Source organism: Podarcis pityusensis (genome assembly GCF_964106645.2).
Source record: "Podarcis pityusensis genome assembly, chromosome: 1".
Taxonomy (NCBI): domain Eukaryota; kingdom Metazoa; phylum Chordata; class Lepidosauria; order Squamata; family Lacertidae; genus Podarcis; species Podarcis pityusensis.
In genome coordinates this window covers 14,414,283-14,437,648 of record NC_138028.1, presented here as the reverse complement: position 1 = coordinate 14,437,648, position 23,366 = coordinate 14,414,283, and the positions used below count along the sequence as shown (strand labels likewise).

Genomic DNA, 23,366 nt, shown 5'->3' with positions numbered 1-23,366 from the left:
CCCATGTTGAAGGGATGAGGAGACATTCACTTGCCAGCTTTGTGCACACAAATACACACACACAGCCTTGCATTTGTCAGAAGTGTGAGAGGGGTCTCCTAGGAACCTCGCCCCCTCAGTATGGGAGAGTGTCAATTTGAGCATCCTTAATATTCGGCACCATAAACTTCCCTAGCAGATATCCACTTATCTTGTCTAAAGAACCTCCAATGATTGAGGAGGCCAGAAGGGTTCATATCCATCTTAACTGGCTTATAGCACCCATCCAATGGTTTATTAAGATGAACTGCGTTGAACTGCTTGCCTAGCCATTGCCTGCTTGAAACGCCACTAGGTTGTTCTTTTTCTCATTTCGGATCAAAACTGGTTTGGGGGGGGGACACATCAAATTATGCCTCAATAAATGGCAAGATAGAAACAGGTCAGATACTGTATGGACTGTGGCCAATGTCACGTGTACGCAGCTTCCGAAACCAGTGGTGGGATTGCACCGAATGTGGAGTAAATACAGAGAGTGTACATAGAAAACCTCACAGATTGCCTTACAATGTATGTCCCAACCAATTACTAGAATCATCTGGGGGAAGCACTATTAGTGGTCCCCCTTGGACCAGAAGCACAGCTCAGGCCAGCAAGGAGTTGTGCCTCCAGTGCAGTGGGCCTGTGGAACTCCCTCCCACAAGAAATCAGACAGGCACTGTCCCTGCTAAGGATCAGACGCCAGGTTAAAACGGTTTTATTCCAGGAAGCTTTCTGCGCTGTTACTGAAACCCTGATGCTTTAACCTTTGATGTTGAAATTACGTTCTGAATTTTACACATTGTGTGTGTGTGTGTGTGTGTGTGTGTGTGTGTGTGTGTGTTTAATTGTAAGTTGCTTCGGGGCCCTGATGGTGACTTGCGGGGTATACATTTTAAAAACATGAATAAATGACGCTTCGCAGAGGCGCTACGTCTATCAATGGTTATTAGCTTTCGTAGGTAAATGGAGCATCCATAGTCTGAAGCAGTTTATCTCTGAGTGCAAGACACTGGGGACAGGCAGCAAGGCAGGGCTGTTGTGAGCTTCCCAGATGCTTCCAGCTGGTTGCAGAACTAGCCAGACCCTTGAGTCGAATCAGTGGGGCTCCTACAACAGTCCTTTCCTCCCCAAGCGAAATATATTTTCAAGTACATTTGGGTGTCGATTGAGCAAATTTCCTCCCTCTCTACCACATCTGCCTTGTTGGTAAGATCCACCATTCTTCCTGCCATTAAACAGCAACCACCACCAAATATCATCAGATTCCAGGCTTGGCATAAACCCAAGAGCCCAGGCGCTGAGCCAAAGCCAACTTTAATTGGGGGTGGGGGGAGTTTCCTAGAAAGGGAAGGAGAACAGTCTTCTTCCCTGGTGGTTCAGGAGCAGGTTTTTAAAAGCCAGATAATTAAAAATGTAGAAGCAGAATATCGAGTGGGAAACCGAGAGAGACATTTGCCAAGCTGCCTCCTTTGCTTCTCCCCACCCCTGCCGTGTTGACATCCCTTCTGTTTGCTTCCGGAGATGAATGGGGAGGGACCTGGGGCGAGGGCAATGGTTAACCCTCTGGGGGGGGGGGGCAGAAATCATTACACTCCCTGGGTTGCCCCAAATCCCCCACCCAGTCGTACAAGCGTGCCTTCTGGCAAGAGGCTTCACGCGGCTGTTGTCATACAAAGCAATCGATGGGCAGGCCTGTTTGTCTGCGAAATTTAGCATGGGGCTTGCGGTTCCCCCAGAAGTAAATAGAGATGCTTTGAGGGTGGGGCATTGTGCTGTGGAGCACAGCAAGGCTCTCTAAAGAGCTCTTGGCAAGGGAGGAAGTGGGCTTGGGAGATAGGGTCGTGGAAAAGGGAGAGTTGGACCGGACCCCCGAGGGTCATCGAGTCCAACCTTACAATTCAAGAACCTCAGCAGGTGGTCATCTGACCTCTGTTTAAAAACCTCCTAGGAAAGAGAGTCCACAACCTCCCGAGGGAGACTGTCAGAAAGTTGTTGGAATCTCCTTTCTTGTAACTTGAAGTCATGGTTCGGGTAGGTAGCCGTGTTGGTCTGACGCAGTCGAAATAAATAAAAAAAATTTGTCCACTAGCACCTTAGAGACCAACTATGTTAGTTCTGGGTATAAGCTTTCGTGTGCATGCACACTTCTTCAGATGCACTGAAACAGAAGTCACCAGACCCTTATATATAGTGGGGGTGGGGTTTTCTCAGAAGGGTAGATGGGTGATTGACTCAATGGGTGCGGTAAACCTGTTGACGACTGTTAACAAAAGCTTATACCCAGAACTAACTTAGTTGGTCTCTAAGTTGCTACTGGACATTTTTTTTATTTATTTGAAGCCATGGGTTTTGGTTGTAAGAAACAAAATCTGCCCTTATTCCCGTATGGGGGACACAAGAGCCCTTATAGATTCCAGAGAATATTGAGAAGCAAAGCACCTAGTAAGCCTGATCTTTATTGAACTGTTGCAACAGGGTGCTCCCCTCACACGCAGGAGAGCGGAGAGGGACCCAGAACCCAGGTGTGCCCGCCCTTATATAGACATCTTAAATTCCCTGCCCTGGACCTTGAGACCACCCCTCCATACATCATACATACATCACAGAAGGGGTGTAACCCAAGACCACCCCCCACAAACATCATACCTACGCCACAGAAAAGGTGGTCTACAACAGAAATTTGAATGTTGTTGTTCCTGTCTGCCAGGTTATCTGATAATGCCTTATCTGATTGCCTTTCCTGGTAGTCTGTCCATTCCTTTGAGATGGTGATTACCCACTTCCTGAGACAATGGGAAGGTTCCCTCACCCCCTCCCTCCTTGCAGAGAGACATTTGGTCAGTTTGGGAGTCAAAATGGTTTCAGGGCGGTCTTCCTGTGCTGCTCCAGACATGTGGTCCACTTATCTATGTACGTGCTTGGTTGGTACATTTATGAACATTTATTATATATATAAGCCCTTAATTTTTTTATTTCAGGGGCCTAGCCTCCAGAGCGGGGGTGGGGGAGGGGGACACACAAGCATGCTATAATTCCAAGAGACTCACAGCCAACTAGAAACCCATGTTTAGAATACAAAACCTAAGTGTGGAAGAAGCTGCTTAATGAGTCTGCATTTGCACCTTGCATTTCAAGCACTACGATACCACTTTGAACAGTCATGGCTTCCCTCAAAGAATCATAGGAAGATAGTTTGTAGAGGGTGCTGAGAATTGTTAGGAGACCCCCTTCTTCCCCTTCCCAGAACTACAGTTTCCAGGTTTCCCTGTGAAGAGGGACTGATTGATAACTTACTCTGGGAACTGTAGGTGCTGCCAAGAGGAGATATGGCTGGCATTCGGACCAAGAGCATGCCCTGCTCCACAAGATAAAGGACATAACATACAATCTGAGGACTGGGAAAAGTTGTGGAAGGTAGATTTGAAATTTACAGATTGTTCCCTTTTGAAAGAAAATTATATGAAAATGATGTACAGATGGTATATCACACCAGTAAAAATGGCAAAAATGTATAAAACCGGGTCGAATACATGCTGGAAATGTAAAGAAAAAGAAGGTACTTTGTATCATATGTGGTGGGAATGTAGAGAAGTTTAAAAATTTTGGGACATGATATATAATGAATGGGGGGGGGGGAATGTTCAAAATGACATTTGTAAAAAAAAAAACAGATGCGTTTTTGTTAGGGATTTTAGGACAAGACCTGCCAAGGAAAACAAAGAACTTATTTATGTATGCTACTACAGCGCCAAAAGTCTTGTTAGCACAAGGATGGAAGAATAAGGAAACCCCAACGAAAGAACAATGGCAAGAAAAACTGATGAGTTATGTGGAGTTGGCAAAGTTAACACATGCATTGTGTGAGAAGGACAATCGTGACTTTAAGGAAGAATGGGAATTATTTACAAACTATTTAAAAAGACAACAAAAGGATTTGGACTCCTTAGCAGGTTTTGAATAAACATCCACAAATTTATTGGTAAAACATATGACAGATAAGGAGACGCGGGTGGCGATGTGGGTTAAACCACAGAGCCTAGGGCTTGCCGATCAGAAGGTCGGTAGTTCGAATCCCCGCAACAGGGTGAGCTCCCGTTGCTCGGTCCCTGCTCCTGCCAACCTAGCAGTTCGAAAGCACGTCAAAGTGCAAGTAGATAAATAGGTACCGCTCCAGCGGGAAAGTAAACGGCATTTCTGTGCGCTGCTCTGGTTCGCCAGAAGTGGCTTAGTCATGCTGGCCACATGACCTGGAAGTTGTACCTGGAGTCGGCCACGACTGGACCTAATGGTGAGGGGTCCCTTTACCTTTACCTATGACAGATAAGTCAATGATATATACAACTTTACAACATGCAGAGAATAATATGTATAAACAAATCAGAGAGGGGAGCTCAGGGAAGACTTTGGAGGGTGGGAGAGGGAGGGAAGGGGGGGATGTAATTGGTTATATTGATTTATAATTTGATTTGTTAAATTTGCTCAATAATAAAAAAAGAGCATGCCTTGCTGCAACATTTTCACAGAGGGGAGGGCTATCAGTGGCTACTAGCCATGATGACTTTTGTGGCTATGCTTCTGTCTCCTCTGTCACAGGCAGTACGCCTCTGAATGCAAGTATCTACAGTGGTACCTCTGGTTACGTACTTAATTCGTTCCGGAGGTCCGTTCTTAACCTGAAACTGTTCTTAACCTGAAGCACCACTTTAGCTAATGGGGGCCTCCCGCTGCCGCCGCGCCGCCAGAGCATGATTTCTGTTCTCATCCTGAAGCAAAGTTCTTAGCCTGAAGCACTATTTCTGGGTTAGCGGAGTCTGTAACCTGAAGCGTATGTAACCCGAGGTACCACTGTGTTGCACTCATGATTGTGGGCTTCCCATAGGCGTTTGGTTGGCCTCTGTGAGAACAGGATGCTGGGCTGATCCTTCAGATCACTTCTTACATTCCTATTTTGTTGCAGGTTTTCCTTGTATATGCTGCAAGTAGGAAGATTTCAGTATTCACTCCATATAGCGAGTTAGGCATATACATAAACGTATAAATTCATACTGACGCATTAAAAAACATAGTGGGAAAGTGAAAAAGAGAGCATAAATATTTTGCCCTGTATTCAAACAGCATGGTTTTTTTTTTAGAAAACATCATTTTGCATTCAGCTGGCTGTTCCGCTGCAGGACACCTAACAACTAATGCCGTGTTTCTTTTTATTAACAGTGCCTGATTATAAGAAATTTTAATCCCGGGGAATTTTAACTAAATCGTATCCCATATCTTAAACACCTACCCGCTTTCAGTGGTTCTGTCTGCCACTTCCAGCGATTTGCAAAGATTATTCATGCTGCAATTAACAGACAAAGCGCACATTCTTTAATCTACCGTCCGTACAATTTTTCATTTACTTAAGATCTAAATCATCTGTTGCTTGGGAGCCACAAGTAGCTCAAACCTGATGATTTAGCCCACAATCCAGGTGTGGGGAACATCTGGCCCTCCTGATTTTACCACTTCCATCTTCCCTGATCATGGGCTATGCACCTTCCTTTGACGAGTGGGGCGGGCACAGCTAATTAGAGCACTGTGCACAACTCTGAACAACTCTCAGCTCCTTGAACAAACTGCAGCACCCAGGATTCCTAGGGAAAAGCCCCATGGCTAGGATAGCTCAGTTGGTAGAGCCACAAGACTCTTAATCTCAGGGATGTGGGTTCAATCCCCATGTTGGGCAAAAGATTCCTGCATTGCTGGCGGTTAGACGAGATGAGTGTTGTGGTCCCTTCCAATTCTACAATTCTGTGATTCAAGTGGGCCACTAACTCTTCTGCCACAGCCTTTTCAGATCGCTTCCTTTTGCTACGTCTGACCTTGCAGCGAACATGGTTTGTGGAACTGTTGATTCCAATGGCTATTGCATCTATTAGAAGTGAACCTGGATATTGCCCAATAGATATTGGGCAATAGGTATTGGTCATAATATAGACGTGGAAGCATGCAAGCGATTATGGAATCTGGATATAAAATTTACAGCATGTTATGGTTTAAGAGAAAATTATATGAAAATGATATATCGATGGTATCTTACACCAAGTAAGTTGGCAAAAATGTATAAATCTAAATCAAATAAGTGTTGGAAATGTAAAGAGAAAGAAGGTTCTTTTAATCGTATGTGGTGGTCTTGTACAATGAGGGGGGAAAGTATTTGATCCCCTGCTAAATTTGCCCGTTTGCCCTCTGACGAAGAAATTACCAGTCCATAATTTTAATGGTAGGTTTATTGTAGCTGTGAGAGACAGAATAACAACAAGAAGGTTAAAGCTTACTGGGAAATGATATATAATGAAATGAGAAGGATGTTTAAAATAACCTTTGTAAAAAAACCAACAACCCAGATGCTTTTCTTTTGGGAATTATAGGGACAGAACTACCTAAAATGTATAGAAGCTTAATCATGCATTCTACTACAGCAGCAAGAATGTTACTTGCCCCAAAATGGAAAGAAGCAGAAGTCCCAGCAAAGGAAGAATGGATACAAAAGCTTATGGAATATTCAGAAATGGCAAAACTTACCGGAAGAATAAGAACTCAAGATAACAAACTTTTTATAAAAGAATGAAGATGGTTTATTAATATTTACAGATAAACTATAAACAGATAAGAACACTGGCAGGATTATTGTAATAACCTGCAGTTTTATAACTTATACTTAAAGAAGATGAATAAATGAGCATATTAAGTTAATTTGGATGTGCAGAAGATATCAAAAACAAATTTAAGGAACCACAGAAAGCGGGGGGGGGGGGGGAGGAAGTCAAGTTTTGAAATGTCAAAATGATTGTGAAATTAGTGAAGAAGTGAACCTGGATATGCTGCACAGTACACGACTAGGTGGCCGTGATCTGACTTCTTCAGGATCTTGTTGCAAATTCTTCTTCCATCTCTGTTCACTTATTATCTTCCAAACATACAAATTCCCTGCAAACAAAAGTCTTATTAGCTGCTGTGTAGCAGAAGGCGACCTCCCACTAGGCAGATGGGGGCAGAGACAGCCTCTCAGCTCTGTGCTTTTCTCCCCATTAGCAAAGTAGGTGATCAGAATCCTCTACCATGGATGATATTAAATTGTTCAGATCCCTAGTCGTGGGGCAGTGTGGAATAGTGGTTAGAGGGTGGTATTTAGGAGCAGGGAGACCTGGTTTCGAATGCCTGTTTGGCCATGAACCCTTGCTAGATCCTCTTAACACAAGGGCATAAAGAAGGAATCCTTCTCTCGTAAGAAATGCTTTCTCAAAGGCTGCAATTCCTTCCCCTTCCTTCTAGGTACTGGAAGTGGCTCCCTGTCTCATGCAATTATCAGGACAATTGCTCCAACCGGGCATCTGTATACAGTGGAGTTCCACCAGCAGAGAGCTGAGAAAGCCATTGAGGAGTTTGAAGAGCACAAGGTGGGCCATTTGGTGACGGTGAAGAACCAAGATGTCTGCAAAAATGGCTTTGGCATCACTCACCTTGCAGACGCCGTCTTCCTGGACATTCCGTCGCCGTGGGAAGCCATAGGGCACGCCAAATCCGCGCTAAAGCATGAAGGTATGTTACCTGTTTTGTGGTTTATCCATCTGGGGTCTGAGATGGGCATGGGAAGCAGAGAGTGTGTATCAACAGAGGCCTCCAAATTCCTCACTTGAAGACATAATCCTCAAATTATATTATTGGAATACAGTGGTACCTCGGGTTAAGCACTTAATTCGTTCCAGAGGTCCGTTCTTAACCTGAAACTGTTCTTAACCTGAAGCTAATGGGGCCTCCCGCTGCCGCGCGATTTCTGTTCTCATCCTGAAGCAAAGTTCTTAACCTGAGGTACTATTTCTGGGTTAGCGGAGTCTGTAACCTGAAGCGTCTGTAACCTGAGGTACCACTGTATAAGATGTTAGCATGTGAAATACAGATTTTATTTTGCACTGTGAACGGGTTCACTTAAAAAGTTGTCAACCTGTGAGTTGTAGCATTTTTATCCTTTTGTTCCTGCCAAGCAATTGCAGATGTGTTCCTTTTCCTGCCACAATAACTGAGGTAGGTGGAAGTGTGAGAGAGAGAGCGACGGGCAGTGTTTGAAACTCCCATTGTTCTAGGCGCATTTTGCGAGAGGGAATTTCATTAGTGCGAGCCGTTTTTGAACTCCGGGAGCAAATTTCAGATTAGGAGGGTAGACGGGGAAAATAATGCATGCAAAGCTCTGTGAACACTTGAAAGTGATACATACCTGCTCAATCTTTTGTTTTATGTTATTGCCAGGCTGTGCATGGAGCAAAAATGGCAAAATAATAATAATAGCTATTATTATTTCCTGCTTCTGTCTGTGTTTCTGCAAGGAATAAAGTTGCTGTGTGTACTAGGTTCTTGACCTTTAATCTCTGCAGCCCTTGTCTTGAAATGCTCGGCTTGTTGCTGAGATCCATTTAGATCTTTTTACTTAAAAGCAATTAAAAATAAGAGCTTCAGGTTTTGCAGCAAGAGGCAGAGATCTGAAAGGAGAAAAACAACTTTTCTCCCACTGTTCTCCCCCCCCCCCCCTTTGATTGCACAGTAATTGGCATGTGAATAATATAAAAAGCTCTTGAACTTTTAGCTGAGCTGCGGGTGAGTGGGAAGGCATAGTAACATAGCTTGATGAAAGCAAATTCTCTGCAACATTTTGATGGGTGTGCATGTGTGTGATACAGATTTTTATTTTTATTTTAAATCCTGCTAATGACCGGGGTGGTTGAATGAAAGATGAGGAAAGCCATCTCTTAGGGCTTTGAGTCAAGAACAGTACACATTTCGTACGCTTGGGGGCTGGGTCACTTGTGTGCAGTTATCCCTTGATGACAGCAGCATTGAGTGATGGAGGGGGGGCTTTCTTGGACTTGAGAAAGCTTAGGGCCCCGGGATGTCTTTATCCAGCCCTGCACCAAATGCAATAGGATGGAATCAAGAGTTGTGAGCAGAAGGGAAAATATCTGCAAATGAGGAACCTGTTTTGTTGTTGTTGTTTAGTCGTTTAGTCGTGTCCGACTCTTTGTGACCCCATGGACCAGAGCACGCCAGGCACTCCTGTCTTCCACTGCCTCCTACAGTTTGGTCAAACTCATGTTCGTAGCTTCGAGAACACTGTCCAACCATCTTGTCCTCTGCCGTCCCCTTCTCCTTGTGCCCTCAATCTTTCCCAACATCAGGGTCTTTTCCAGGGAGTCTTCTCTTCTCATGAGGTGGCCAAAGTATTGGAGCCTCAGCTTCAAGATCTGTCCTTCCAGTGTGCATTCAAGGTTGATTTTCTTAAGAATGGAGAGGTTTGATCTTCTTGCAGTCCATGGGACTTTCAAGAGTCTCCTCTAGCACCATAATTCAAAAGCATCAATTCTTCGGCGATCAGCCTTCTTCAGCCCCAGCCAGCATGAACAATGGTTGGGGAAGTGTTAGAAACTTGCTGTAACGAAATGTCTAGTTTCCATTTCGGGGCCAAAAGTCGTGTTTTTCAGTACGACTTTTGGGTTCCTGAAGTTCATTCTGATTGGGCAGATAAAATATAATGGATAGAATTCTACAGGATGTGTTGTTAGTGTGTGAAAACAAGCAAGAGCCAAGAATAACCAGGCATGCACCCATTGATGGTGGAGACGTCAGGCGCTGTCCTGGCCCCTCGGGCATCTTCACTTGGTCGCCAGTGGTCAATAGCTACTGGCGAATTTTGAACGCTGAGTTCGAAAAGGGTGGGAGATGTAAGCTTGAAAGCATTTCAAGGGGGACACGGAGCTCCCATCCCTGCTGTAAGAAGCAGGTCCTATAGAAATCATTCTGCTTATGTTTATGCATATTTTTCTGATGCCATCTAGCAGGAAGTCTAACATTGCCCTGCAGTTTGCTGAAGATTCCTTTTGTATGCTGAAGGGCAGAGCATGTTTGGATCCAAACCAGGACTTCTCAGTGTGGTTGGATTCCAACTTCAGCTACCTTGATCAAGTGCAGAGGCAACAGGTTATGCACATGGGTGGTGAACTGGGGCTTCCTTTCCCAGAGGAGAATTGATTGCCCCGTGCCAAATTGGAAACGGGGATTTAGCACTTTGTTGTTGTTGTTTAGTCGTGTCCGACTCTTCGTGACCCCATGGACCAGAGCACGCCAGGCACTTCTGTCTTCCACTGCCTCCCGTAGTTTAGTCACTTCGAGAACACTGTCCAACCATCTCATCCTCTGTCGTCCCCTTCTCCTTGTGCCCTCCATATTTCCCATCATCAGGGTCTTTTCCAGGGAGTCTTCTCTTATCATGAGCTGGCCAAAGTATTGGAGCCTCAGCTTCAGGATCTGTCCTTCCAGTGAGCACTCAGGGCTGATTTCCTTCAGAATGGATAGGTTTGATCTTTTTGCAGTCCATGGGACTCTCAAGAGTCTCCTCCAGCACCATAATTCAAAAGCATCAATTCTTTGGTGATCAGCCTTCTTTATGGTCCAGCTCTCGCTATCCGCCACCAAAGGCTTCAGATTCAATCCACGTTATACATGATTAAAGCATTGCTTCAAGCTCAGCCGGCTCCTAAGCTGCAGTCCTGTCCTTGCTTACCTAGGAGCAAGCCCCATTGAACTCAACAAGACTTACTTTTGAGTAGACACGCACAGGACTGCACTTCCGGAGTCCATCTTTGGGCGTTCTCAACTCACAATCACTTCTGTTCCCACGGCACAGCATCGCCTCTGCTCGTGATCTGGAGACTTGTAAATTGCATTGACCTTATATCTGGAATAAATTTAGGCAAAAAAGGCAATGTGACAAGATGCCAGAAGAACATTCCCATGGTCCCATGGGTGTTGCTGTTAAAGCGCAGTCAGGGTTCCAGTTCAAGTCAAATGCCAACATTTTGAGTTATGCATGTACAAAATACTTGCAGAATCATGGCTGTTGTACTCCACTGTATAAACAACTCAAACCACCAACAGTTTGGGGTGATGCTGTTTCCCCCTCCAGCTTTGTCCTCAAAAAGATGATGGTGTCACGATTTGTGTCTGTCGCCATCAAAACCCAAAAATTCCATTGGAAGAGTTTCAGGCACTTACAAAAGTACAGGAAGCTAACTTGCATTGGGCCAGGCCATTTGCCTACCTATCTCAATATTGTCTGTCTCAAGCACGTATCTCAGTGTTGGAAATTAATCATAGAATTGTAGAGTTGGAAAGGACCCCAGGGATAATCTAGTCAGGGGTCAGCAAACTTTTTCAGCAGGGGGCCAGTCCATTGTCCCTCAGACCTTGTGGGGGACCGGACAATATTTTGAAAAAAACAACCCAAAAACAAACAAATTCCTATGCCCCACAAATAACCCAGAGATGCATTTTAAATAAAAGGACTCATTCTACTCATGTGAAAACATGCTGATTCCCGGACCATCCATGGGCTGGATTTAGAAGGCGATTGGGCCTCAGGTGATGAATGCAAGGTCTTGGTAGGTAAGAGGTGGTCCCCGGATGCACCTGGCCCCCAAGTTGTGCAGGGCTTAATATTAGCATCTTGAGTCGGGCTCAGTAATATTTGAAGCTGGGAATGTTGTTCCTTTCCTATTGCCAAGTGGGCAAACAATCAATTCACGCACCTTTGCCTTAGCCTGACGTTCTACTCTACCGGCCGTAAAGCTTATCTGATTTCTCAGATGAGCAAACTGCACTGTACTTAATTATTTTAGGGTGAATAATTTAGTAGCATTTCCAAGGCTAGCTGCTTTCTGCTGGTTCTCTGGGAATTCCCTGCTGTGTGTCTGGGAACTCGAGCTTCCCAGCATAGGAGCTAGCAATGTGTTCAGCAGTGATGACTGGAGTGAAAATACATCATGGGCGAAAACAAAAGCTGCCTTTCACATCTGCATGTCATCTGCATAATTCTTATTTTGAAATTAATGTGAAAAACGCCGAAGTATGGTTGGTGGGCATTTTGTGCGTATTTCACAGTGCCCCTGAGGCCAAATTGGATGAGGCACTGTGACTTTTAACATCACTGCCAGGTATAATAGGGTCCCTGATAGCAGGAATCGAATAGGATATGTTTACATTTTAGTATTAACTTTACAGGGGGGCACTTAACTTTTTTGTGCTTGCCCCCCTTTTTTGAAGGGGTTACCATACTAAAATTGGGAAGTAGGGGGTTGTGGATTTCATAGATGGCCCCAACACACACACACACCCCTACCCCTCTTTGCCCATAATTCAAGCCTAGGGTACCTTCCCATCTATTTAAACCATCACATGCAGGCAAGGAGTGTGCAATCTAGCTTACCAACTCTTAATATGACAGGCTAAAAGGAGGATGACATGCTGCCTCCTCCCTCCTCCCCCCTCGATCACATAACATTTTATTTGAAAAGTGGGTGTTAATTTTTAATGTTAAACATCCCATAAATCCCGTTAACAAGAGGAGAGGGAGCCTCTTCTGCCCTTGCGTGACTCATTCCCTGATCTCTGAATAGTTGCAGTTCATTATTTTAATAGCCTTGAGGGTTAATGGTCTGTTAAGCATCCCTCCATAGCTGCTGCTCCTTCTCCAGATTGCATTGACCTGCCTCTTTAATGACCTGGGAGATTTTCTTTTTCTTTCCCCCCAAAGATAGATACTTTGGGTTTGTGGCTTTCGAAGGTCCTTATTCATTGCCCGGTGAGGTGTAGCATGCTGGGACCAGCCTTGTGGCTGTGTACCTTTTGGCCAGGGCTTCCTGCTACGGTCGCTGTGGGCTTCCTGACAGCAGCGGTTCTTGCTTTCGAAAGCTGCTGCACTGCAGATCTCCCTTCATCTTCTAAACCTGCGCTGCCTCTCGCCTCTCCCCACCCAACCCTTGCCTTTGCAGCATCTGCTGACAAAACGATTTTCAGTGTGATAGCTGCTGTGCCCGATGCCTCTGACCTTGAATGCGTTGGAAATTCCTGCATTATTATTATTAATAGTAGAAGTAGTATTCACACTCCCTTAGAAGGAGCAGGTACGCATTTCAGGAGCATCCCTGGATCCACTGCTGTCACCTAGAGATGGTTCAGAAACTTCAGCCGGTGCAGAATTTGGCGGCCAGGTTGTTCACTGGGGCAAGATGGTTGACACCAGCCCTGGCCTGACTGCACTGGCTGCCAGTTAGTTTCTGGGCTGGTTTTGACCTATAAAGCCTTAATAAAATAATAATTGAGCCAGTGTGGTGTAGTGGTTAAGAGTGATAGACTCGTAATCTGCGGAACTGGGTTCGCGTCTCCTCTCCTCCACATGCAGCTGCTGGGTGACCTTGGGCCAGTCACACTTCTCTGAAGTCTCTCAGCCCCATTCACCTCACAGAGTGTATGTTGTGGGGGAGGAAGGGAAAGGAGAATGTTAGCCGCTTTGAGACTCCTTCGGGTAGTGATAAAGCGGGATATCAAATCCAAACTCTAATAATAATAATAATAATAATAATAATAATAATTTATTTATATCCTGCCCTTCCCAGCCAAAGCCAGGCTCAGAGCGGCTAACAACAATAAAAGTAACACAGCATTCTAAAATCAATCCATTCTAAAATCAATTCAAAATCAAATTAATGGCAACCATTGGGCTAGAGTTCTATGAGGATTACCAAAGGAGGGAGTCAGACTGTGCCTTGGCCAAAGGCCTGGTGGAACAGCTCTGTCTTGCAGGCCCTGCGGAAAGATGTCAAGTCCCTCAGGGCCCTAGTCTCTTGTGACAGAGCGTTCCACCAGATTGGGGCCACATCCGAAAAAGCCCTGCCTCTGGTTGAGGCCAGCCTAACCTCCCTGTGGCCCGGGACTTCCAAGATGTTTTTGTTTGAAGACCGTAAGGTCCTCCGTGGGACATAGCAGGAGAGGCGGTCCCGTAGGTACGAGGGTCCTGGGCCGTATTGGGCTTTAAAGGTTAAAACCAGCACCTTAAAACTGATCCTGTACTCCACCGGGAGCCAGTGCAGCTGGTATAGCACTCAGTGCCACAGTACCTCAAGGACCACCTCTCTCCATATGAACCACCCAGACCCTGTGGTCATCATCCGAGGCCTTCCTTGTGTGCCTCCTTACTTGAGGTCCAGAGGGTGGTAACACAAGAACAAGACTTTTCTGTGGTGGCTCCCCATTTGTGGAATGCTGTCGCCAGGGAGACTTGCCTGGCACCTTCATTGCATAACTTTAGGCACCCGGCGAAAACCTTCCTCTCTTCTGAGGCGAATTAAACCATCTTTGGCCTTTTAGACTGGGGGGGTTATTTTTTTTGTTTGTTGCTATTTTCTCTTGTGTTTTTATATTGTCAACAGCCCTGTGATCCTCGGATATATAGAAATTTAATAAATAAAAAATTAAAGAGGAGGCTCACTCCAGTTCTTGTGTGTCGATGAAGATGCACAAACACTTTTCCCCCATTAATTCTGATGTGCTTCGCTGTAGGACATGTTCAAATGCTCAGTCAGTGACAGCTCCTGATTTCTAATGCACTCATACTCCCACAAACTAAATGGGATATTGAATTGGAAGATTGTTGGCGATCCCAGGGCAGGGCCTCTTTCATCCCCAGGAAGACAATAGTGGGATTGTCTAGTGAACGATGTTTACAGATCTGAAGTTCCTGGGTGGTGGGAATTTGCCCGTTCCCCTTCCGGGAACTGACAATTTCATTAATAGTACTTTGGGTTTTGTTGTTGAAAAGTATTTCCCATTATTTCAATAAGCCTTGCAAGATACCCTGTTGGTCAGCACTATCGCTCCTTCTTTACAAACTGTTTGTTTGTTACAGAGTTTTAACAGTTTTTAACACACCTTCTAAATTCTTTCTATACGTTTTAGATTGTCCCAAGGAAGGAAAACTCCCCCCACCCCAAAAAACACACACAAATGAAGCTTTTTCCAAAACACATTGTTGGACATTTACTACAGTAACCCTTTTGCAAGTCTGTGACTCACTGGTGGAGCATCTGCTTTGCATACAGAAGGTTGCATCTTGACTCCCCAGCATATCCAGGTAGAACTGGAAGAGACCGCAGTCTGAAATCTGGGGAGCTGCTGCCCATCAATGTAGGCCATGCTGAGAGGTGAATTTCAGGCAGTGTGGCTGGTTCTGCTGCACTGGGCGCTTAGCTTGGGGGTGCTGCAGGACGTTGCAATGATGGCATAGTGAATTGGGCAGAACGCAAGGCGAGAGGCTGGGGGCACTGAATTCTAACCTCGCACAGGGCGCCGACGCAGTTGGAAAAGACCAAAGTCTACCCCTGCCATACTGACAGCGGTCTGACTCCAGCTTCCTGTGTTCCACTTGCAGATCATAGAATTGAAGACTTGGGAGGGACCCCCAAGGGCCATCTAGACCAACCCCCTGCAATGCAGACATCCTGCCCACAGCCATACCTGGGTAGGCTCGAACCACCAACTTTCTGGTTAGCAGCCAAATGCATTGAACCGTTGTGCCACTCTATTTTGGTTTCTTTTATCTTGTGCCTCCTGTTGTTGTTGTTGTTGTTGTTGTTGTTGTTGTTGTTGTTAAGGATGTTGTGAAACCATCTAGAAAGCTGCATGGTCTGATCCAGAAACTCTCTTATGTCTGTCTTAGAGGTGATCGCAATATGTCTGTGCCTTACCTGTTAGGGCTTCCTCCAGCTACTGCTGCAGACGACTATTTCTTATATTTCGCTTTCTCTGTCTCTTCCTAAATAATCCTCCTCCCCACCCTAAAATGTTTGGGGAACTTTTTTAAAAAAGAGGCACATAACATCAGGCTTCCAACAGAAACCCCTCCTTAATCCTGCGCTGAAGAAGCCCAGATGATGTGCTTAGAAGAAGCTGTGCGGCACTTCATTTGCATAACGTTCTGACTGCAGCATTTAAACTCCCGAATAATTAGGAAGAGCTTGGCACGGATGAGGAAGCGGAGGGAGGGGGGATAAATAAATAAATGGCCAAGGATTGAGAGCTCTAGAAAAACGAGAGACCAGCGTGCAGCACTTCTGTAGCTTCACCGCAGATTTAAACAAAATCTAATTTTCATATCTTTCCCTCTCCCCGTTGGAAGCGGTCATTCTGTAAGGGGGAAGAGGGCTATAGATCTCCAATAAAGAATTATCAGTGCCCTCATCCACAGTTTGCTGGGTTCTTTTTTCCTTTTGGGGGGGTGAGGGGCAGACGTGGCTTTTAAACTGACACAGAACATGCATGAGTTTGTAATGTAGATAATACTTCCTTTGGAACCCCTCCCTGCCTTCACCCAGATGCTGCCCCCGTAGGAATCTGCCCTTACATGGAGTCAGACAATTGGTCATACAATCATAGGATCTTAGAGTTGGAAGGGACCCGTGGGTCATCTAGTCCAACCCCCTGCAATGCAGGAATCTCAGCTAAAGCATCCATGACAGATGGTCATCCAATCTCTGCTTAAAGACCTCCAAGGAAGGAGGGTCCACCACCTCTCATGGGAGTCTGTTCCACTGCCGAACAGCTCTTACTGTCAGAAAGTTTTTCTGAATGTTTAGTCGGAATCTCCTTTCTTGTAACCTGAATCCATTGGTTCGTGTCCTACCCTCCAGATCAGGAGAAAACAAGCTTTCTCCATCTTCCACGTGACAGCCCTTCAGATATTTGAAGATGGCCATCATATCTCCTCTCAGTCTCCTCTTCTCCAGGCTGTACATACCCAGCTCCTTCGACCGTTCCTCATAAGGCTTGTTTTCCAGACCCTTGGTCATCTTGGTTGCCCTCCTCTGCACATATTCCAGCTTGTCAACATCCTCCTTAAACTGTGGTGCCCAGAATTGGACACATTATTCCAGGTGTGGTCTGACCAAAGCAGAATAGAGTGGTCCTATGATTTACACTGACTTGCAACAGCTTCTCAGTATTTCAGACAGGGTTCTCTCCAAGACTTACCTGGAGTTGAAAGGGATTGAGCCTGGGGCAACCATCTGCATGAACATAAGAACATCAGAAGATGTCTGCTGGATCCGGCCAGGGGCCCATCTAGTCCAGCAACCTGTTCTTGCAGTGGTCAGCTAGCTGCCTCTGCATACAAACCAGATGCTCTATTCCATTGATATTCCACATCCCACCCAAGAAACCCCCAACGAACGCTAGTTGTTGTTGTTTAGTCGTTTAGTCGTGTCCGCCTCTTCGTGACCCCCATGGACCAGAGCACGCCAGGCACTCCTGTCTTCCACTGCCTCCCGCAGTTTGGTCAAACTCATGCTGGTAGCTTCGAGAACACTGTCCAACCATCTCGTCCTCTGTCGTCCCCTTCTCCTTGTGCCCTCAATCTTACCCAACATCAGAATATTTTCCAGAGTCTTCTCTTCTCATGAGGTGGCCAAAGTATTGGAGGATCTGTCCTTCCAGTGAGCACTCAGGGCTGATTTCCTTCAGAATGGATAGGTTTGTTCTTCTTGCAGTCCATGGGACTCTCAAGAGTCTCCTCCAGCACCTTAATTCAAAAGCATCAATTCTTTGGCCATCAGCCTTCTTTATGGTCCAGCTCTCACTTCCATACATCACTACTGGGAAAACCATGGGTTTAACTATACGGACCTTTGTTGGCAAGGTGATGTCTCTGCTTTTTAAGTTGCTGTCTAGGTTTGTCATTGCTTTTCTCCCAAGAAGCAGGTGTCTTTTAATTTCGTGACTGCTGTCACCATCTGCAGTGATATTATTATTATTATTTTACTTCATTAAAGTTGAGATGATTAGAAGAGCAAATGTGGTGCTAGTCAGGCTTGAGACCTGACATGCACGGAATCTTGTATGCTTTTCTTCCAGCCAAACCTTGCTTCATGGGTGATGCTGTGATTTGTCAGTGTTCCACCCCCCCTTGTAATGAATTTAGTGCATACTCCCATCTTTCTTTGGAGAGCTGAACCCTCTGATATCCCTTGTCAGCGAAACATCCGTTTGCCCACGTGCCTGCTCTCTTGAAGGACGTACTGTCCCCCTGTTTGCAAAGGCAATGTTTTTAGTGCACTAGTAAGCATTGAGCAAATGCCAAAAAAAGGATGCTGCTGTCTGATGTTGCTGCGCACCCCCTCAAACCATCACGGCCTCCCACTACCATCTAATGCCACCAAGATAATGGCAATTCTCTGCTGTTGTTGTGACGCAGCCGTGGCATCGCAGCACCACGGCGAACGCGTTTCTAAAAATACATAAGTTTAAATGGCGGGGCGTTGCTTCTACGGTTTCTTTTTGGTGCCTTAAATTGTTAGGAAGACTTTTATTTCCCAGGAAGGGTGGTGAGGACCGTTTCTGATGTTCAAGAAAGCTAGATTGTTAGCACCTGTCTTTCTCGAGAGGCAATGGAGTGCTCTTCCAAGGGTGAAGTCAAAACTGCTGAATTAGCAGCGCCAAAGTGACCTCCTTGGGGCGCAGGCCTGGGCAGTGTGTATGGAGGTCCTGGGCTGCCCAGACGACAAGACCCCTATCTCGGCCTTGCTGGTGTGGTCCAAAGGAAAGCAGAACTGTACGTTTGGCACCAGCTTGGCTGCAGGAGTTGCTGGAAGGATGTGTACAAGGCGCCATCCAACTGCCTTAGGGACTCCACTCCAGGTTTGTGGAGGGTTTACTCCTTAACCTTTTCTCCTGAAGATGTCCTGTAAGGAATCATAGGTTTAAAGGTAAAGGGACCCCTGACCATTAGGACCAGTCGTGACCGACTCTGGGGTTGCAGCACTCATCTCGCTTTATTGGCCGAGGGAGCCAGCATACAGCTTCCGGGTCATGTGGCCAGCATGACTAAGCCGCTTCTGGCGAACCAGAGCAGCACACGGAAATGCCGTTTACCTTCCCGCCAGAGCGGTACCTATTTATCTACTTGCACTTTGACATGCTTTCAAGCTGCTAGGTTGGCAGTAGCAGGGACAGTGCAATGGGAGCTCACCCCGTCACGGGGACCTTCTGATCGGCAAGTCCTAGGCTCTGTGGTTTAACGTCCCTAATCATAGGTTTAGGTATTAAGAAATAAAGCACTGGAATGTGGACGTTACCTTAGGGCAATTCAGAACAAATCAGTGTCCTCCAGATGTTTTAGGAACACCTATTATCCCTGACGATGGTCCATGCTGGCTGGGTCTGGTGGCTACCCCTGGTCTACACCTGACTGGCAGTGTCTCTCCAGAGCTTCAGACATGAGTCATTCCTGGTCCTAGCTGGAGGTGCCAGGGACTGAATCTGGGGCCTTCTGCCTGAAAGCAAAAGCTCCGTACCTGAGCTTATGGCCCTTCTTGGGAGATCTACTTAGGGATGGGAGGTTACACCTGCCCACACAAGGGCAACACTCAGTTAGGCATCTGCTTGGGATACCACCGCTTCTCAACATGAAGTCCTTAGAAGTAGGTCTTGCCCTTCCCCGGAGCCCCTACTCACCTTTCATGCTGTTGGAAGCTGATGATCTCTCACTTATCCCCATGTGACACTGGTAGAAGCAGCAGCCCCACCCTTAGGAGAAGAAGCTGTCCTTGTCGTGGTAGCACTGGATGCTGGTTGGAAACTACAGAGCAGGGCCAAGGTGTGTTTGCCAAGATGATGGCCAGCTGCTTTTGGAGATAGGACAGTGGGTGAGAGATGGACTGTGATTTGGTGCAACATGGTATATCTTGTGGCACTTGAGTTCTTGATGCAGGGGTCTCATCGCAAGGACATTGATCCCAGACTGGTACTAGGTGCTGGTTCACTGCTCCAGCTTGACGGCTTGGTACAGCTTCTAGAAACAGGACCCATACACCTTGATTGCATGTATTCCTTTTTCTTTTGTTCCTCCTAGCTCTCATGAGCCAGTCACGGGTCTGGATTTGTCGGGAAGCCAAAGAGGGCCAGAAATTGAAGTGCAAGTATTGCAAATGGCTAAATTATTGGCTTCTTTGAGTCTTGTGATTCCTGTGTCTGCAGTGGCAAGGATGTTCAAAGGCCCTGCACAGGGTGATTGATATGGACCCTTTTGATGAGAATATGCAGGTGTCGAATAAAGATCTAGGGTTCAAAAATGGGTTGAAAAGACATTTGCAAGTTATAGTGCAAAATAATAATAATGAAGAACTACGAACCTCGGAAATAAAGGGCATGGGGCATGTACAGAGTGCAGCTCCCTTGCGAGAGAGGAAACACTGCATTAAATAAGGTGATTCCACGATATAACATCATTTATTTATCTTCACGTTTTATGGCGATTGTCAGCAATACAAAACTGCTAGAACATTTGCAAAGCTAAGCAGGGCCCGGTATGGTTTCAAATTGGATGGGGGACCACATGTTGAGATTCCTGCATTGCACTAAATGACCCTTGGGGTGCCACCCAACCCTACAGTTCTGTGACTAATAAATGTTGATTATCTATTGATATATCTTGACATTATTTTCAGAGGATTTGGTTTGGGGGTCAATGCCCATTTTATAAGCTCATCAAGGGGTCACGGGACTCAGAGGTTTGGGCAACCCCGCTTTACATAGTTGTGGGCTGCAGTTCTGGCACGAGACTGTTTATAGTACAGCAAGGCCCGACGCTACTGCACAGGCTACAAAACAGTATTCTTTGTGTTTTGTGAAGGCAGTTATTCAGATTATGGGAATGCATGAATTATCCATGGCCCTTTTGTCCCCCGAGGGATTGCTGACATAGCCTCCGTTGTAAAGCAGGTGACTCAAGGCGCACCCTTCATGCTTCAACATTGAGAAAGTGATGGGAAGATCCTGTACTGTGTGCACCCCTCGTTTCCAATCTCTCCAGCCCGAGCTGTGCTTTGACCTGTGCAAACTCCGAATCCTCTCCTACTTATCGCGTCTGCCGGCCTTCCGTCTAAGCTCTTTCCCCCAGCCTACGAGAAACAGGGAGGCTTGACCTCTCCGCAAAAGTGGCTCCACAGAGCTCTTTTGCCCACTGCGCCGAATGGATGTGGCTGGGAGGGTTTCGACAGGCCCCCTCATTGTTCCCCCCACCTCCACGCCGGCAGTTTCAGATGCATTATACATGAATGCATTCATTTTTTAAGACAGCTCCCCGGATCAAAAGGCTCACGCAGCTTCCCAATGTGAGCGAGACTAATCTGGGATAATTACTGTATCAACTCGGGCTAACACACAGATCTCATTAAACAAATTGAGTGGGGGGTAGCTGTTTCGAAAGTTGGGGGGCAGGGGTAGGGGAGTTCTTGAAGGAGGCACCTTGGGGTTGGTTGCAGTGGGGGAGCGTTCACACAACACACCTTTCTCGTTAGGGGTTTGTTCCTGTGCTGGAATTCCCTTGTGTTGTGGAAACTGCAGCTACAGAAGAACTGCACAGCGATATTCACCAAAAAATAAATAAATCCTGTGTTAGTTTTGTTGGAAGCTGCCCAGAGTGGCTGGGGCAACCCAGTCAGATGGGCAGGATATAAGAAATTTATTATTATTATTATTATTATTATTATTATTATTATCATCATCATCATCATCATCATCATCAGTCTCTATTCTGACACACAAACACACACACACCCCAGGAACCCTGGGAACTAGTTCTGACAAATGGGGCTGGAGATCTCTTTTGATTACCCAACTGCAGCTCCCAAAATCCTTTGCAGGAAGCCATGACAGCAAAGTGACATAAGATGTCTGGTAATGCAGATGCGCCCAAGAGTTAACACCTAGAGACATGCCCACACACCCCATGGATTTAAGAATGCGTTGCTTCTGGCTTAGAATGCATGTCTCAAAAACCCAACTGTGGGTCTTCTTTGGTTTGGTTTTGTTTACATTTGGGCCATCTTTTTCATTTCTCTGGAGCTCTGCTGATGTAACTGTCAGTCATAACACTTCCATGACATTCCAGGGCGAAACTCTTGAGAAGCCTGATGGGAACAATAGTAAGCTGCTCCCAATGTCCTCCCGGCGCCTTCTCTTGAGCACAAAGCATTTATTGTGAGGTGACATTTCACGGAGATCCCATTCTCCCCCCCCCCCCCCCCCGCAGCCATTTCCCTAAACGCTGAGAATACCCAGCACCCTGGTTAACATCCTCTGGTTTTTTTGTTTTTGTTTTTTAATGCTTAGCTTGGTGGCAAAAAGCCAGAATATATTGTCTGTTAGAGCTGTGATTTATTAATTAGACTCCCCTCTGGGTTTCCCTTCTGTGCTGTTTTCTTAAAATGAACTTGGCACTGCAGAAATGCAAACAAGCTTGAGCTGGGAAGGAACCTCTGCTCCAGATGTTCAGCGATTTGGAGGGTGATGCTGAGTGACACCCGTGTACCCGCGTGCGCACAGTCGCCTCTTGCGTTCCGGATGCTCCAACATAAACAAATGGGCCGTATTGGAGCAAATGGGGCCAGGTCGTGGGAGTGTTTCACCTGCTCCATCACGCTTGGCACAGGGAGCAGAGAAGCACCTTTGCCTTCCAAGGCGCACGGTAAACTTGCCCATCGTCAGCAAGGCCTTTGTGAGTTGTGTGGGTGTGTTTCCCCCCCTTTTAATTCTCAGACTGAGCTAGCCATCGGTCCTGCAGAACCATTTGTAGCAGGATTAGCAGCCATGGGATTAGTTATTCAGTGACGATTTACTTTGAGTACATCTGTGCAGGGCTGAACTCACAATCTCCCTGTGATGTTCCCCCCCCCCGTCCCCCGTCCCCCGTGAGACAAACACAACCTGTTTCTCAGGGACCACCTCCTTACTGGCTTCCTGTGGCTTCTCCTGGTCAGAATCACTGGGCTTCTTCGGTCTTTTGAGGGCGACACATTAAAAATCACGTGAGACCTCCTAGTTGCCATCCTTTAGGTTTTAGACCCCTCCTCTAGAACTTTGAAGCAGGAGTTTGGGCTCTGTTGCATGTGCATGAACATTAAGGTGCAATGCATTGTCTGATCGCTGCAACTGGTGATTTTAAACTGTTAATATATTACAAGACGATTATTATTTTTCTAATACATTTTCAAAAATGCTTTTAGATACAATGCAATGAAGTGGTTAGGCTAGGACCTTGGAGGCATAGGCTGTGTACACACCAGACATTTAAAGCACACTGAAAGCACCCACACCCCGCCCACAAAGGACTGCAGTTTCCCCTTACAGAACTACAGTTCACAGCAGCCCTGTGGGATAGTTTAGCCTGAGAACTGGTTTGGCCCAAGGTCAGCCAGTTAACTTCATGGCCGAGTGAGGATTTGAACCCAGGTCCCCCAGGTCGTTGTCCAACACACTGGCCACTCCATCACACTTAGGCTTGTCACCTTTGTTCTGGCAAAATACAGGAGAGAGTGGGGCGGTACAGTTGGGGGGAGAATTTGTGTGTGTGTGTGGCGCTGAAGCGACTTCAAAGCAATCCATTACAATATCTTACAGGATGGCCCCTCTGGAATGTCTCTCTCTCTCTCTCT

General features: G+C 46.2%; 1 protein-coding gene across 1 annotated transcript in view; it reads left to right on the top strand.

Annotated features, from left to right (window-relative positions):
* Positions 1 to 23,366, top strand: part of TRMT61A (tRNA methyltransferase 61A) — a 54,084-nt gene that overhangs the window by 17,723 nt on the left and 12,995 nt on the right. Inside the window, exon 3 of the mRNA XM_080992320.1 lies at positions 7,333 to 7,599. Within this exon, the coding sequence (XP_080848446.1) occupies positions 7,333 to 7,599 (267 nt within the window). The remainder of the gene's footprint in view (positions 1 to 7,332; positions 7,600 to 23,366) is intronic.